Raw genomic sequence first — 15,948 nt, 5'->3', positions numbered from 1 at the left:
GGCGAACCGATTGGTTATTCAGATAAACGACATCTACATGTTCGGTCCAATACTGTTAGGTTTTCGTTTAGGTTCTGAAGTGATAACCGTAACTGTGATGGTTGGTGATTTGTGAGATGCCCGGTTTGTAGACACGATAGATGTCGCTACACGTCCGCAGTGGTGCTCTCAGGAAGTATGCATTCGGACAAAGTTTATCAAAAACTGCAACTTGTCGGTGCAACGATCGGGAACTTTCGCGCCGATCGGGCCCGCGAGTTACAAACTATGCAGACTTCGCTCGCGTTCGTAACGAGCATGCGATCGTAATGTTTACTTTTATTTCATCAGTACCTCTAGTACGAAAAACTTTCGAGTTCGTTTCGTTGCGTATTCAAAGTGTCATCGAAAAATTTTGTATGAAAAATTAAACAGCGCCCCCTAGGGCGGCTATAATATAGGGGGCGCTGTTTAATTTTTCATACAAAATTTTTCGATGACACTTTGAATACCTACGCAACGAAACGAACTCGAAAGTTTTTCCTACTAGAGATACAGGATTCGACTAGTTTTGCGTGAATGTGTAAGTTTATTAGAACGTTCCGAGTTTACAAAAAGTTTGTCAAACTTTATATTCTTCCTTTGAAAGTCTACGAAACATTCGCTCATTAAATATTAAACGTTTGTATATTTTTAAGAGCGTTTACGTCTAGCGTGGCTTGTCAAGTTTAGGTATTTTCGATGCTAGTTTTATTCACACTAAAATAATTATGACTGTGTGCGTGTTCTCACGCTCTATAGTTGAACCAAAATACTTTGATCCACCATCGTAAAAGTGTGCCAGGCTGTCAAGTGACAGCTCAAGGAAACTATAAAATCTTCAAATCTTCCAACACCGACTCCATAATTATAAATAATGGTCCTAATCAATAATAAATACGTAAATTCTTTATCAAATAGTAAATTATCAAAGGTTTTTTACTATTTTGAGAAAATTTTATACAGCCTATGTTCAGCAGAAAAAAATTTGAATTTTAATGGTGAGAGATTTTTTCAAATCGTTTCTATTCAAAACAAACTTTTCCTGTTAACTATTATTTTTTTATCCGGAAAATGCATAACATTAACATACCCACCAGCTGCGGGGGCAGCTAGTGGGTTATGTGGGGTTCTTCCTACCAGAAGGTGGGTAGCCCCTACACCCACTAAAAACCTGACTGTTTCTGCCATGATCCATATGAGCGATATGAGGGAACGCGGGANTGATTTTTGGGTATTTCACGTTCTTTTAATTTGTGATTTCTTATTGTAAAATGCTTAAATCTAAAAATTTTCTCAGATAACTATTTGCCCAAGGATCTATGCTATAGGATATAAATGTTTGTTAAATCGTTTTCACAGTATTTTTATAAAAATTTCAGCTTGTAAACTGACGCTAAAGTGGAAATTTACAAAACCTGTGTGGACTTATCTTGATAGAATTCTTAAATGCTAAACTAATCGCAATATTTTCTCAATTAACTATTTAGACGACGAAATTGCCTAACTATTTATGCCTATAACATATTTGTAGTATTACTGGTTAATGATTGTAACGAGTTGAAAAAGTACTGTTTTTGCGCCAAACGGCGTAAACGCTCTTAACCGAATTCAAATAAACTTTCTTACATAGGGGAATTTAATTGAGAGAAATGCCATATAGGCCTCGTCTTTTTAAAAGGTTAATGAACGTGTAGTTAACTCTCTAACAAAGGGGATTACCTATCAAATTAGACGTAAAGCTTTTCCTCGTTCTTTTCTAAACAAAAGTTTCCCTGAATGAGCTTAAATCGAAAGTTTGAGAAAGGTACCGACGACATAATGGTTGGTGTTTGTTACCTATATGGTTTTTTTCGTTGATTGAAAGCTACTTTTTAAATATTGTATATAAGGTTACTTTTAAATTACTGATGGATAAGTTACTTGAAGCAAACAAACTGTTTTATTATAGGTAATTCAAAATGTAGAAGATATTTCGTAAAAGCAAAATAACGTTTTCAATACGTTTTGATATTGTTACGACACACGCGCTAGTTATAGCTAGGCGACATTGACAGCATTTCAAGTTTAATACTGAGACATCTCATTCAGTATTAATAAGAGCATTGAAAATGTTTTGAATGGAAGAATAAAGACGATTCAAACATAAAATAAACTTCCCTAGAATCGATCCTGTGACGTGAAGCCTGAAACAAAAGAACTTCTAGATAACATAGAAATACGGGGAGATGTTATCAGAAAAATCCTATTAAGTACTCGGTGCGGAATCAATTGGAAACCAATCGCACAGCTGCTTCCGAGGATTCTGAAATGCATTTAAAATGTTGCGAGACAATTTTATTGAGTGGATTTGATCCCACACAAAGATCCATTTGTGGAAAGAAGTCTATTGGACTGTAATATAACTTTGGACTTACAGCGCTCAGTCAGTGTCTGAGGTGACATTAGGAGCAGCACGGGAGAGGTGACATTGACATATTATGACGTGCATGACAAATCAAATCTGGAGCATCATTTACGTTTGACGTCTCAAAAACACCCTATAGTTTCTGTCATGATCGTCGTGTCGACTCGTCCATACCAAATATTAGAATGCAAGTTAAAAATTCATTCTTAATTTGAGTAGTCTATTTTCGTTTTCTTTCGAAACGTTGCAAATACCTTAAACCTTTCATGATCGGAAGTAATGGCGTTTCTCAAACTTCTAGCACAGAATAAGTAATAGTACCAAGGTACTTCTAGCCAATTTTAAGTGCGATAATCTTCTGATCCTTGCTCAGAATAACTTTCCGACCATAAGCCATGCACTTTACCGTACGTCATGACGTAGACAATTTTAGAGCGGGATTACGGGCTATAAGAGGCATTGTCTGAAGTAATCAGAGGCTTGATGAGTCCCTATAAGGTAAACAATCTCAATACAAACAATCACTTTTGTACCGTGGTTCTGCCATAAACAATAAACAACTGATATTATCAATAAGAGCTAATATTAGCTTGTGAATGATAAGCCAGCTTACTATAGGAAGCCAGTAAGCATTGAAAAGCCACTTTCCTTTGCGGATAGCTGTTATTGGAATCTCTTTTCAATAAAAACTGTATTGTAAAGTTAAAGGCGAGGCTAGTTTAAATGATTGAAATACAATCGTTTGTCAATTGTTTTGTTGAAATTTCGTTAGGTTTTAAACTCGTTTACTCGAAACAACAGACTTTTGTTTTTCATTGGGGACTGGTAGATAATGCTTTATGACTGTTATTTTTGTATCATATCTACCAAATTTAATGCATAAACTTTTTATAACCCTTTCAAAACATAACATAACTACGAACCTAAGAATTTATTTATCTGTGCCCTTTCTATCAAGTCCTTATGGGCTTACAAAATATCAGCTATGTAGATTTATGGAATCGTAGAATTTTATGTCGACTCGCCTATAAATATCAAATTGATATTCTAGTATTCTGCGATTCACGTCGACTGTGTGGAAATTTATGTATATCCCTTTATCTTATGACGTAATAGAAACATAGGAGCAAGGTTAAGCTTGTGTTTTTACTAATACATGTGTTGCTGGCAAAACTGCCACTGCTTTTTGATAGTTCTTTATATTTTTTTTAACTGTTTTATTGATATTGAAGTTACTCTTCTGTCCCATTACTGTTGTTTACCTTGAGCAATATGCACTGTTTGGATTCATTCTAAGTTTTTCCTTAAAAGCTTCTGAATTATTACCATCAGATCTATTCCCATTACTATACAGTCCACTCAATCGCAGTTTTAACAACATGAAAGTGCTTTAATATTTGTATTTTTCTTTGCTGAGAATAAAATATCCCCCTCTTGTAATTTATTTCAGAAACTAACTAAAACTGTAACAAAAGCGAACCTATTACGACGCCATAAGATGCCGCAGTGTATAGCTTTATGTGCCGTTGTCTATACATTGGCAAGTCAAGAATAAACCTAATCTATTGATATTATAAAGAGCGTATTCGTTTGAAGTACTTGTTCCGCTTCTACAGCGCAGTTCGGTGAAATATGAATCTTTTCGTGAAAATTCGAAGTGTATAGACGCAAGTTGAAGTAGTCTATTGTTTAGAGCAACTTGTACAACAGAATGGAGGGAAACAATATTCGGATGAATCAAAAACACGATTCACATCTGCGAATATCCGAATACAGCGCCGCCCAAAATGGTACAACGAACAAAATGGAATCATAATAAATAATAATTCGTAAATAAACTTATATTCAGGCGTCTTCAGGAGCAAATAGGATTGTCAGATCCAAAAACACAAAAGCCGGACTCTGTGCTTCTGTGGCCGGACACTTTACCCTAAAAGCTGGACTGGTCACGGTTGGGCGCTTACTGGTCATAGCTTACGAGTGAGACTATCATCATCGGTTGCCCAACATCCTGATGCGTGCCCTTGATATTATTCTGTAGCTCGACTTTCGCCTGGCGCGGCAGCCACATGAAAAACCTAAAAAAATCTAGACAGGCCGGCCAAAACAATATTTGGCCGGACAAGACCGTAAAAAGCCAAACATGTCCGGCTTTAGCTGGCAACCCTTGGAGCAAAACATGTTCATATTCACTTGGATGCATCGATTGTGCGCATAAAATATACGAGATATTACGTAACACGCCGGTATCAAGTTATTGTAGGCTATTCGAGAAACTGACAATAAGTACAATAGCATACCTCTTTGAATATGTTATTCTCCTCGAAATAATACCAAAATGACTAGTTGAAATTTATATTTTATTATTACTGTAAACGTCTAAATACGCTGTTTGTTATTCGGTTAGTTTAACCCAACAAAGCCACAAACTACCAACTTTCACAAAGTGATACTGATCGCAAACCCATAATTTCTAATTTGATAATTTTCTGTAAGAGACGTATTTTTAAATCGCCAAAGTGCAAAGGATCTTGTTAGACATCGATTCAATTATTTGCGGCTATAAACCAATCAGTCTAGTTTGGTCGAGTTTTCAACAATTTTGTGTACATCCAGCGTCAAATAATTCGTGTCAACCAAAGTGGCCAAAAAGTTTACGATACAACAAAGACATGTTGCGAACTTTTTGACTGGTTTTGGATATCACGAACTTATTGACGCTCACTGTACAAGATATGAGAAACGTCACTTTATCGATTAGGTATCACTCTCCGAAATTCGTCTAAGCTACAGATTTATCAGTGGGAAAACAATGGCTGGAATTTTTAGTAACTGGTTTTGCCTGTCAAATTCGGGACTATTCCCACCTCTCGTCCCCACCACTGCAACGCCTGTGTAGCCAGGATCTACAGCTTGACCGCCATAAAAACCCAACCAATAAAGGCCAACTTTGTCCCGGCGGAAAGTTAAACTGTCATTGGACCCGCAACGAAATTAATCAGAAGAACATAGGCGAAGTTCGAAATTAAGGTTCGACTTCCCCCCATTGCAAAGCGGATGACAGGTGACAAACAAAGGTGGTTTTGCTTATCAGTGTAGTCTTTATATCTACACCCTGTATGTCTGGTCTAACTTCGCAACTGCGGTCGCAGTGTTTAAAGACGTTACATAACAGGTGGCCACCACCTGTTAGTGGCCACTAAGTCCCGGAGATAGGGGGTTTGCATTCAAAGTGACCTTCGAAGGGACATCGATATTATGCAATATGTTGTGTATAGATATGGCTATACAGGGTGGAAACGTTAAGTGATCTCACTCGATTATTTCTAAACTATATAAGATATCGAAAAACTGATTACTGATCCTGAAAGTGCTTCACGAGCTCTTTCAAATGATATCAGTAATAGATTACAGAATCAACTGGATCTATCCGAAAATTCAATGTTTTCAGCCTCCATACTAAATGTATGCACTATGCCAGCCACACAATATTAGAAGTGTTATTTTTTTTTATTTTAAATAATAAACACTTAAAATTAACTCGTAAATTTCATTCTAATTTAAAATTATTCATGGAAAACATTTATTTTAGGCTTTACTTGCTATAATATTATCAAGACATGAGTGTCATGACTGTGGCTGTACTAAATGTATGGAAGCTGAAAACATTGAATTTTCGGATAGATCCAGTTTATTTTATAACTTGTTATTGGTACCGTTGGATAGAGCTCGTGAAGCACTTTCAGTGTCAGTTACCAGTTTTTGGATATCTTGTATAGTTTTTAATATTATGTGGTTTTACTAAATGTATGGAGGCTGAAAACATTGAATTTTCAGATAGATCCAGTTTATCTTGTAACCTATTATTGGTACCGTTGGATAGAGCTCGTGAAGCACTTTTAGGATCAGTAATCAGTTTTTGGATATATTGTATAGTTTAGAAATAATCGAGTGAGATCACTTATCGTTTCCACCCTGTAGATATTCAATTCAATTTTAACAACTGACGTAGCACGTAGTTTGTTGTAGGCAAGGGAAAGACTAAGGCCCAGAACAGACGGTGAAACGCAACTGCAACGAAACTGCAACTTTCTGATGATTCTTATGAATGAAACTGAAAGTTTCAAACTGGTCGCGTCATGTGTGGTCTCTCAACGGACGCTATGGCAGAAACTTAGATGCAACTCAAAAGTAACTAGCAGTTGCAGTTTCGTTTCAGTTGCGTTACACCGTCTGTTCTGGGCCTAAGGTGTTTCGTTGCGATCTTATGTAACGCACAAACTTATTTTCAAATTCAGTCCCACCATAGTTGTCACCTTTTGAATTTCAACTTCAAAAATTAATAACGGAACCGAGTTTTGACGAAACTGACAAATATTAAACGCTTTGATAGAGCTGACAAAAAGCAATCAATGAACTCGTTACGGGCGTCGCAACTCGCAAATCGAAAACGCGACGCGCTATGAAATCCGCGGACGTTTCACCTGAATGACGGGTGGCAATTAAAAAGGGATTCCATACAAACAGTTTGAGAGACAAAGTGTTGGCACACGCCACGCAATTAGTGGCTGGCTAGTTTAGAGGGAGAAATGAGACACCTCAAATAGTAGATTGAAAAAATGGTTCATCTTTACATAATATACCTACTTTATTGTTTTAAATGCGTATTACAACGGCACGCGACAATTCAACTCAAATTTAATACTGTAATGATTCCACTATGAAAAAAATGAAAAAAATACGTGTTTAATTTTTTTATTATCTGTCTGAATGACTAAATAGAATTTCTACTTCATTACCCAGTCATCATCCCAATTCGTTTCGTTCGTTTCAGCCAAATGACGTCCACTGCTGGACAAAGGCCTCCCCCAAGGTTTTCCACAATGAACGATCCTGCGCTGCCCGCATCCAGGCTCTTCCCGCGACCTTTACCAGATCGTCGGTCCACCTAGTAGGAGGCCTGCCCACGCTACGTCATCCAGCCCGTGGTCGCCACTCGAAACCTATCCTGCACCAACGGACATCGTCTCTACGAGATATGTGACCCGCCCACTGACACTTGATCTTAGCAANTTACTTTGGTTCTCCTGCGGATCTCCTCATTTCTGATTCGATCACGCAGGGAAACTCCGAGCATAGCCCGCTCCATCGCCCTTTGGGTGACCTTGAGCCTTCTTATGAGGCCCATAGTGAGCGACCACGTCTCAGATCCGTATACCATCACTGGCAACACGCATTGGTCAAATACTTTCGACTTGAGACACTGCGGTATTTCGGACGTGAGTATATGGCGAAGCTTCCCGAACGCTGGCGAAGCATCCCAATTACATACAAGCAAAGATTGAAACTTTTGATTTGAATTTCAATATTTTAATACAGAGAAAACTTTACTTTAATTTTGTAACGAAGATTTCCTCTTCTAAATTACCCACGCGAGTCGTAATATATCTTTAAAATCTTAAGCCATTGCAAGGACGAAAACTGCAGTATTATTGGCAAGCGGAAAAAAGAGCTTGTAAGCAAACGGCGGTTAGCGCTGTCACTGCTAAAAATAAATGAAACAAGTCACTATTGAAGTTAGCAAACGTAGACAACTGTATAGTTGGTTCTCAGCGTTAGCAAGCGCTTCCAAACATTTTTTTCGCACAAAATATTTTTGATTTCAGGGTCGACTTTAATTAACCCAATATAGGTAGTTCCGCAATACTTATTTTTTAATACATTTTACAATATCAAAACTCACCTGTTGTATGTTTATGGAGTACCTACCACTCACTCTAGCATAATAGATAGTATTCAATAACAAAGAACAAAATCGGACAGAATGCGTCAAAACAAAACCAATTTAATAGAACGAAACACCAGAGATTGCAGCCACCGCTGCGGCGCCGGCGGGTATTTTGGAAAACTACACAATGGTATTAATAATACCCTCCTATTGGTTTTGTGGGCGACACAAACTATGCAAAGCGGCTGGACTAACACGTAACAATGCTAACGGAGGACACGCAAAATAAATAAATCGCTATCAAAAAATCACGGCTTTGTGCAGGGTTCCTGGATAAAAAATGACAGATCTCGATGCGCGGTGTAAATGTTTGGAAGTTGGAATGCAAAAAAGTTGAACGTTTATCTGTTCCAATTGTTTCAATTTGTTACAAATCAATATTACGTACTTCGAATTAGTGTTTTCGATTACAAAGTCCGTAATGGAGGCCGTAACTTTGATTATTTGATGAGGACGTAATGCTAGTAGTAGCTGTGGTAGTAGTAAAAAGTAGTAGTAACCGATAAAGATGGGCTACCGAGCACGGAGCTGTAACGGTCATTGCTCCGATTGAGGCATTTAAGTCGCCTGTGACTGCAGGACATTTAAAAGTAGCCTGTGACTTCAGGGAGAAAAAGAGAGCGAGAGGTAAAAGGGGGCAGTTGGGAGAGAGGAAGAAAACGCGAGAGGGTGGGAGATGAGAATAAGAGTTGATGATATCCACGCGGTAAGAGAGAAAAAGAAAGGCAAGAAGGGAAACAACGATTTTCTACTGACCTGGTAACAATGACACCCATGGCAGATCCATCAGCGGCAGATGTGTGCTCGATATGGGCCGGGCTGTCTTCAGCGGGGCGCGGAGGCGGGATCCAGTCGCGCGGGGGACGCGGCAGCTTCTCAGTGGAGACCCACTGCAGGGACGGCCATCCACGGAAGGAAACCACGTCTCCGGACGACGTCTTTGGCAGACCTGGGGCAGATGATTCTATTAGCAGGATTTCTCAAAGTGGGGTCATTCGACGGCAGGTTCGCAACAAGATTTACGCAGTGGTGGCAGAATTAAAATTGACCAAAATTACTCCTAAAAATCGACTCCATTTGCGACAAAAAACTAGGACACCATCAGCAACAGCATCAATATTAAAAGACATTTCTTTGGCCCTTTATTATTATTTTTATTTGATACCTTTTAGTTGGTCAGTTTTAGATTTTTTTTGGGGAGAGGGGGATTTTAATTAGCTAGTTAAAGGGTTCGCTGTCACCTGAAAATTCCAGTAGGGATTTGTGAAGCGGAAATTTTGAGAATCCCTTTGAATGAGAAGAGAAAAGAAGAAACAGTGAAAGAAGAAAGATAATAATTTGATACCCTTGTGAAAGAAGAAAGAGAATGATTGTAATTTTCTTTTGTTTTAAAGTGACTGTTTCTGATTGATTCATTTGTTTTATTTGAGTTATGTGAATGTTTATAGTTCTAGTGCTTAAGGTATATGGGGGCGCCACGGGTGGGTTTTATTTGTTACGTCAAATGTCAGCGAGACTTCTGATTTTTATGCTCTGTCACGTCATAATATGTCAAAATCGATCCGATCCCACACCTCAGGCACTGCCTGACTTAAACGCTAGAACTGTTGATTAGTGGAGTTCTAATATCACAGCTACTGGTTTTGGTCTACTGTGATCCCTGTCCCTGCTATGTGATCTGTATCTATTAGATAGTGTAGTGTATCTTTTGACGGAGACATTATGTTTCCGTTTGATAGTTTTAATAACCGTATTTGCGCGGCAATGAGGCGCGAGAGGTGCACTGTGAGATTAAACGTTAATGAGATTAAACGCGTCGCGTCATAATCACAACGGCAGTGTCGCTGCCCTTTAATGGTTAATAGTTTGTTCCTAACTTTCATACCAATATTGTGTTCATGTATTTTCTCGACATCTATTACGATAGGTACTGAAAATAGAGTCTTTACATACCATATCCTCAATGGAATCAACACGCAATCCTTAGTTGGTGTTGTAGTTCTTTATTTAATTACTATAACAATCGTTTATCTACAAAGTAATATTAATCACTGATGGATTTTAATAGCCGAATAAATATCGATGCATCGCGGACTCCTTATTAATATATCGAAGGGGTGGGTGGGGGAGGCCCTTGGTCACTTATGCCACTCATCCCTTATAAGCTATTGATTGTGCACGAGGTCAATTAATTATTTTTCGTTTCGAAAAACAAAATTATGTGTAGTTCTACAGGGTTGGAGAACAATAATTAGCTTTTATAATTTTGCGTGTTAGAATCCGTGTTCAGTGTATAGTTTTTTTAGGTACTTATGGCAAGCAGTAAAACAAAAATGTATGTTACACCAATAAAAATATGAGGATAAACGAGACGCCAAGATACCAACTTCTTTTACGAGTAAAGTCAATTTATTTATGGAAATATAAATTAAACACTTCTTTAATGCCGCGAGAGATTTGTGGAGCAAAAAATATGTTTTCAGTACAAATAACTGGAGCGGCATTTAAATTAAATGATAAACATTATTCAAGCTCTCATGGCTGTAAAGGAGTTTTTATATTAGCACTTAGTATTATGATCGGCGTTAATCGCGAAAGCCAGGAAAATATGAATGATTTATAATATTTCACCGTCTTAATCAGTTAATAGAATTATTCATGAGGAAAACATAATTATAGCCTGACCAGGAACATAAAAACCCTCGCCATGTTGCGGAAAATTAATGGTACTAATTTCTTTTAATGGCAACAGTAACTGAAAACTTCATTGATATGTCACCTTGCATGTCAGTCTATTGCTGTCAAAGTGTAAACAAACTTTATTTTAAATGTGTGCAATTGATTTTCTGAATTAAATTGCTAAAAACTTTTTATAGTCGTGAAAGAAAAGTGGTTCACAATGTGTTAAAGTATTTGTCGAAGAGAAATACTAAGGGTTCGGACAATATTTTCATTAAATAATGTTTCCGACAAAGCTTGTCAAATTGACTGACATGTTTATCGTATAGTACAGTCAACTATGAAAATTAGCTGTGGTTTGTTTCAACTACCTATTTTAAAGTTTTTTGTCACTTTCTTGTTGAATTTTATGAAATTGGGAAAGAAGTACCGACTTTGAAGCGTTCATGAGCAGACATTGTAGTTGAATATTCAAGTTCAGAATGTTATTATTGATGAATAATAATAATAAAATCCTACTTGCTCGATTGATGGTTTCATTTAATTTATTTAAACCAGTTTACGTATAATGTAATATTTTTTGTTAATTTATGAAAACATTAAATTAACTTATAATCCTGAATCCCGATACATAAAGTTAGCCTATTAATTTAATACAGGTACGACTGTACCCAGTGTTGCACTATCAAATGCAATTGACGCGCCTCTATGCCAGGGTTTTTATGTTCCTGGTCAGGCTATAAGTATGTTTATTATTATCTCACTAAGTTAATTCACAAGTGACGGAAAGTTAAATACAAATAAGGAATCCAATCACGGAAAGTAAGATGGAAATGTACCAGTAAGACCACAGTAAACCATTTTCCTAAGGATATGAAAGCGTCATTGAAATGCATATGAAACTAAATTGTCCCATCCGCCGATTTGTCAAACAAGCTGTAACTAAATAACAAATGACTAGTGAATTTCACTTTGGACTGACCTTTCAAGCAAGCGTCAGAGGTGAGAGCATACTGGATGCCGCAAGACCCCAGCAGGAAGCCAACTTGTTGGAGACCAGCGTCCCTTCTAGTCAATGGGACCTCTATGGGGACCGGGACGGCTCCCGCTTGGAGACAGCCATAGAACGCGCACATGAAGTTGATGGGGTCATTGTTGGGGTACACCAGGGCCACCCTGTCTCCCGGCTTGATGGAGTTGTCCCCAATCAGGGGGCCACCGCTGCTGCTCTTGGTTGTGAAGGTCCTGTTCAGGATGGCGTGTGCGATCTTCAGGGAGCGACTAAGGAGCTTGCCTGTGGAAAAGTAAAACTATTGATAACCTCGTTCGTTCGTTGGTTTCAGCCGAAAGACGTCCACTGCTGGACAAAGGCCTCCATCCTCCAGGATTTCCACAAAGTCAAACCTCACAACAGTAAAATTAACACGTATTCTGGCCGCATCGCATTTATTTTTGGGATAGAAGATGCTTTTGAATTTAATGTGCATTATTTATTTATAATACTAAGGCCCGATTCGACCAAACTTTTATAACTCTATAATATTCCGAGAATAACTCCTGGTATAACTGACACATTGACAGTTTCAGTATGGGAAATATGTCAAAACTGACGATTTATTCTGAGATTGATGTTTACTCTTGTTTGGTCGAATCCACCCTAAATAACGTCGTATTAAGGTTTGATTTAAATCTATCTGTTGCGAAATAATTTCGAGAACTGTAAACATTAATACGAGTAGCTAACGCAACTAGTTGGAACAGAGCAGGCCATTAATATCCTTGTCAAATGGACTCGTATACCGGCCTTTACGTCTTGACGCATTACCTAAAATCGCTGCTGAAATCTCAACTAATCTCAACTAATATTATAAATGCGAAAGTAACTCTGTCTGTCTGTCTGTCTGTCTGTTACGCTTTCCCGCTTAAACCTCGCAACCGATTTTGATGAAATTTGGCATAGAGATAGTTTGAGTCCCGGGAAAGAACATAGGATAGTTTTTATCCCGGTTTTTGAAACAGGGACGCGCGCGATAAAGTTTTTCTGTGACAGACAAAATTCCACGCGGGCGAAGCCGCGGGCGGAAAGCTATCTTACCATAAGTGAGCGAGCTGCTCAGTTTCCCATTTGGATCAAGCACCGTCGCAGCGTTGGCCTTGAACGACGCCGTGCCATATCTCTGCAGGGCCGCCTCCAGGTTCCTCGGCAGTCCGGCGGGGACCACCAGCTGTTCCCCCACCGCGGGGGTCATGGTGCCCCCCTCCGGCTTGGGGGCATTGGGGTCCTTGGGGTTCGCCGCGATCTCCAGCTCGATGTCGTCGTCTTCGTAGAACTCAGGTAATGGACGACGCTTAGGCCGCTTCAGCGTGTTCAGCAGTTGCTGGATTTTGGCAGACACCTAAAGCAATATTCAAACGTTAATATCAGGAAACGAGTATTAATCATTGTTTACGAATGCAGCTTTATTATTTATAATCTATCTCCAAGAATAGAGTCTAGACTGTGATGGTGATGACTAATATTTGAAATCAAATCAATCACAGACTTGAATTGAATGCTGAGCGTGTTTTCGTAATATGAATCATATTATAGTCTAAGATCCCGCTATACAACGACCTTCACCGAGATGCTTATTTGATGAAACATATTTTATATTCAATTTAACATGTCAATAATTATATTGCTTAAGGGTTGCCTAATAAATTTCAGTCCAGGATATGATTAATTAATCATTAAAAAAAGTTTTATTTTTAAATATTTCATCGGTTTGANAAATGTCCTCTTGTTATAATATTAAAGGTTAATTTCTGATTTATTTTTTGTTACACATAGCTCATAATGGCGGTAATTCTAATTTGTCTTAATGTAGCAAGAGTAAAGAAGATTTTGAATTTGTAAGTTTAGTTAAGAAAGAGTTGAGTCAAGTTATACCTTACATAGTATTAGCTTAGAAACATTAGATTTAACTTACACTTAAAATTCACTTGATGAAGTATTACTTAAGTGCATATGGTATCAAGTAGCTCTTTAGTTTTATTTAATTAAAACTAGATAGTTTTCATTCTGTCTTAGTCTTGCTAAATTATTGGTGCTGCTATACATTAAAGAACAATTCATTTACTAACTAATTTATTAATTACATGATTTCTCCCTCGGATTGTCCGTGTGGAAGTCGAAAATGGTTCTAATAGGATTTTAATTGGTTTTTACGTTTTTAGTTTTGTTATAACATGTAGGGCGGGTAAATTGCACCACCCGCATATTTCGTAAAGTAGGTATTCTTTGAACTCTGTAATTGCAACACTCAGCGATAAGCAATTAAATTTATTGAATATCGGATATTATGATTTTTGCCGTATTTATTGTGAAAAGTTTTTATTTAATTGTTTTTATGGAACTTTTAACAATTTGTGATTTTGTTAAATTTAATCACACAGTGTTTCTAATTTATTAAATGAGAAGATTGAGCAGCGTAAATAAGTGTGGATTACAATTATTAGAAACATTTTTCGGTAGTTATTATGTTAAGATTTTTTAAAGGTAGGCCTACCGTCACCTAGTTAGTTAAATTGTATAATAATCATGTTGTACCCAACTTTACCATACAATTTCGAAAATATTTTAGACAATACCTATTTTAGTAAATCATATTTTGAGTTTACTTATAATATAGTTTGCGGGCGACCGCACGCATTTTGAATCAAAAATTAATACAATAAGCTGCGCACGCAGGTGCTCGTGCATTACCTTGAATTAATAGGCGTGATCCTGTTTTATCGAAATCGTCCCGTTAAGTGTATTTTTTCTCAAAATGTACTAATTCTAGTAAAAAAGTAATTAACTTAATCTTCAGAAAACTATTTCTAAGACAATGGTCTTTAAAAAGTCCTAAGTAAATCTACGAATACTTTTTTTACTTTGCAACACTTAAATAATACTTCATCTATACTATTTAGTATTAAGTGAGCATACAAAAAATCTTAATTTAGTAAAATAAGATTTTTTTTACTTAAGCTTAGAATAACTTAAGACCAAATTATCTAAAGAATACTTAACTTGGTTTTGGGTATTCTTAATTTGCTTAAGTAGCGCTCGATGAAGAATATAAAGTCTTAAAGAAAAAAATCTCTATTCTAAGTTAAATTGGTTTTAGCTCAAGTGTAAATTTAGATAGAGTTAAGACAAGTAAGATTTTGCCATTAATACCAATTGCTACTTGGGAACTTACGTCCAACTCTGTATCGCCAGAACTTTCCTGCAGTGACGTCTAAACAACGAAAATCAACAGTGGTTATCCTTATAGGTATTGTTCCCGTCACAACACTCCACCACCTACACAACTTTAATCGCCGGCATTAAATTAAGCCACAATTTGGTCGATTACCGAACAATATTAAACGAGCGAGTTCGACACTTTCAATTAAGATCACCGAGTTCGATTGAATATTCGCAAGTTAAATACAAACTCGTTCGGTGTATTCGGTTGCACTGATTCAACTCTTTCAGATAGTAGCCACACAAACAACTGGTACTGTACTGACGATGATTCACGAACATGTTCCTGTTAAACCGTGACCCGTTATTAAGGCGTACGTCATGCACAATTATGTTGCACAGGAAAGTGTTTAAGTCGGATAAACGATCAATTTTAGAAATAAAAACGTTCAAATCAGTGACACGTGAGAACGACACAGCTGAATTTATTATAATTGGATAAGATTGGACTGAGTCTGGATGGTAAAACATTCTGTTCCTATTTTAATACTTAAATTTTAAAGAGACAAATATGTTATGAAGCAAGTAAACTTCCGAAAAAGGAATTGCAGTCTATTCGCCGAATAAGAAGACGAATAAAGGCGCGCGCGCACCGGTGCCTTTTATCACCGTGACAATATTATGTCATAGATAAGATTGCCTACTACATTGTCGTTTTTTTTCTCTTTGTAAAAGTGCAAAAGATAAAGATCTATGATGTGTATGAAGCCTAAATATTTAATTTTCACCTTTTTCGTGTAGCATTGGTTTTTAATCAGTGCCAGACTTCTACAAAGTTATTTC

At 37.3% G+C, this 15,948-nt stretch overlaps 1 protein-coding gene across 2 annotated transcripts in view; it reads right to left on the bottom strand.

The window, feature by feature from the left end:
* DIP2 (disco-interacting protein 2) overlaps positions 1-15,347 on the bottom strand; it is a 34,203-nt gene extending 18,856 nt beyond the window's left edge. For both annotated transcript variants that reach the window (XR_003656649.1, XM_028317296.1), the window contains exons 1-4: positions 15,119-15,347; positions 12,988-13,288; positions 11,875-12,186; positions 8,970-9,162 (exon numbers count right to left, since the gene is read on the bottom strand). Coding sequence is in view for 1 of the 2 variants with exons in the window: in XM_028317296.1 (XP_028173097.1) it covers positions 8,970-9,162; positions 11,875-12,186; positions 12,988-13,141 (659 nt within the window). In the remaining variant the exon portion in view is untranslated. The remainder of the gene's footprint in view (positions 1-8,969; positions 9,163-11,874; positions 12,187-12,987; positions 13,289-15,118) is intronic.
* Between the last annotated feature and the right edge of the window lie 601 nt (positions 15,348-15,948).

The sequence above is a fragment of the Ostrinia furnacalis genome, unplaced genomic scaffold (genome assembly GCF_004193835.3).
Source record: "Ostrinia furnacalis isolate ACB-3 unplaced genomic scaffold, ASM419383v2 OfSCF6133, whole genome shotgun sequence".
In the NCBI taxonomy this organism is placed as follows: Eukaryota; Metazoa; Arthropoda; class Insecta; order Lepidoptera; family Crambidae; genus Ostrinia; species Ostrinia furnacalis.
Note: the sequence above shows the minus strand (reverse complement) of the source record. Positions and strands in the feature narration are given on the sequence as shown.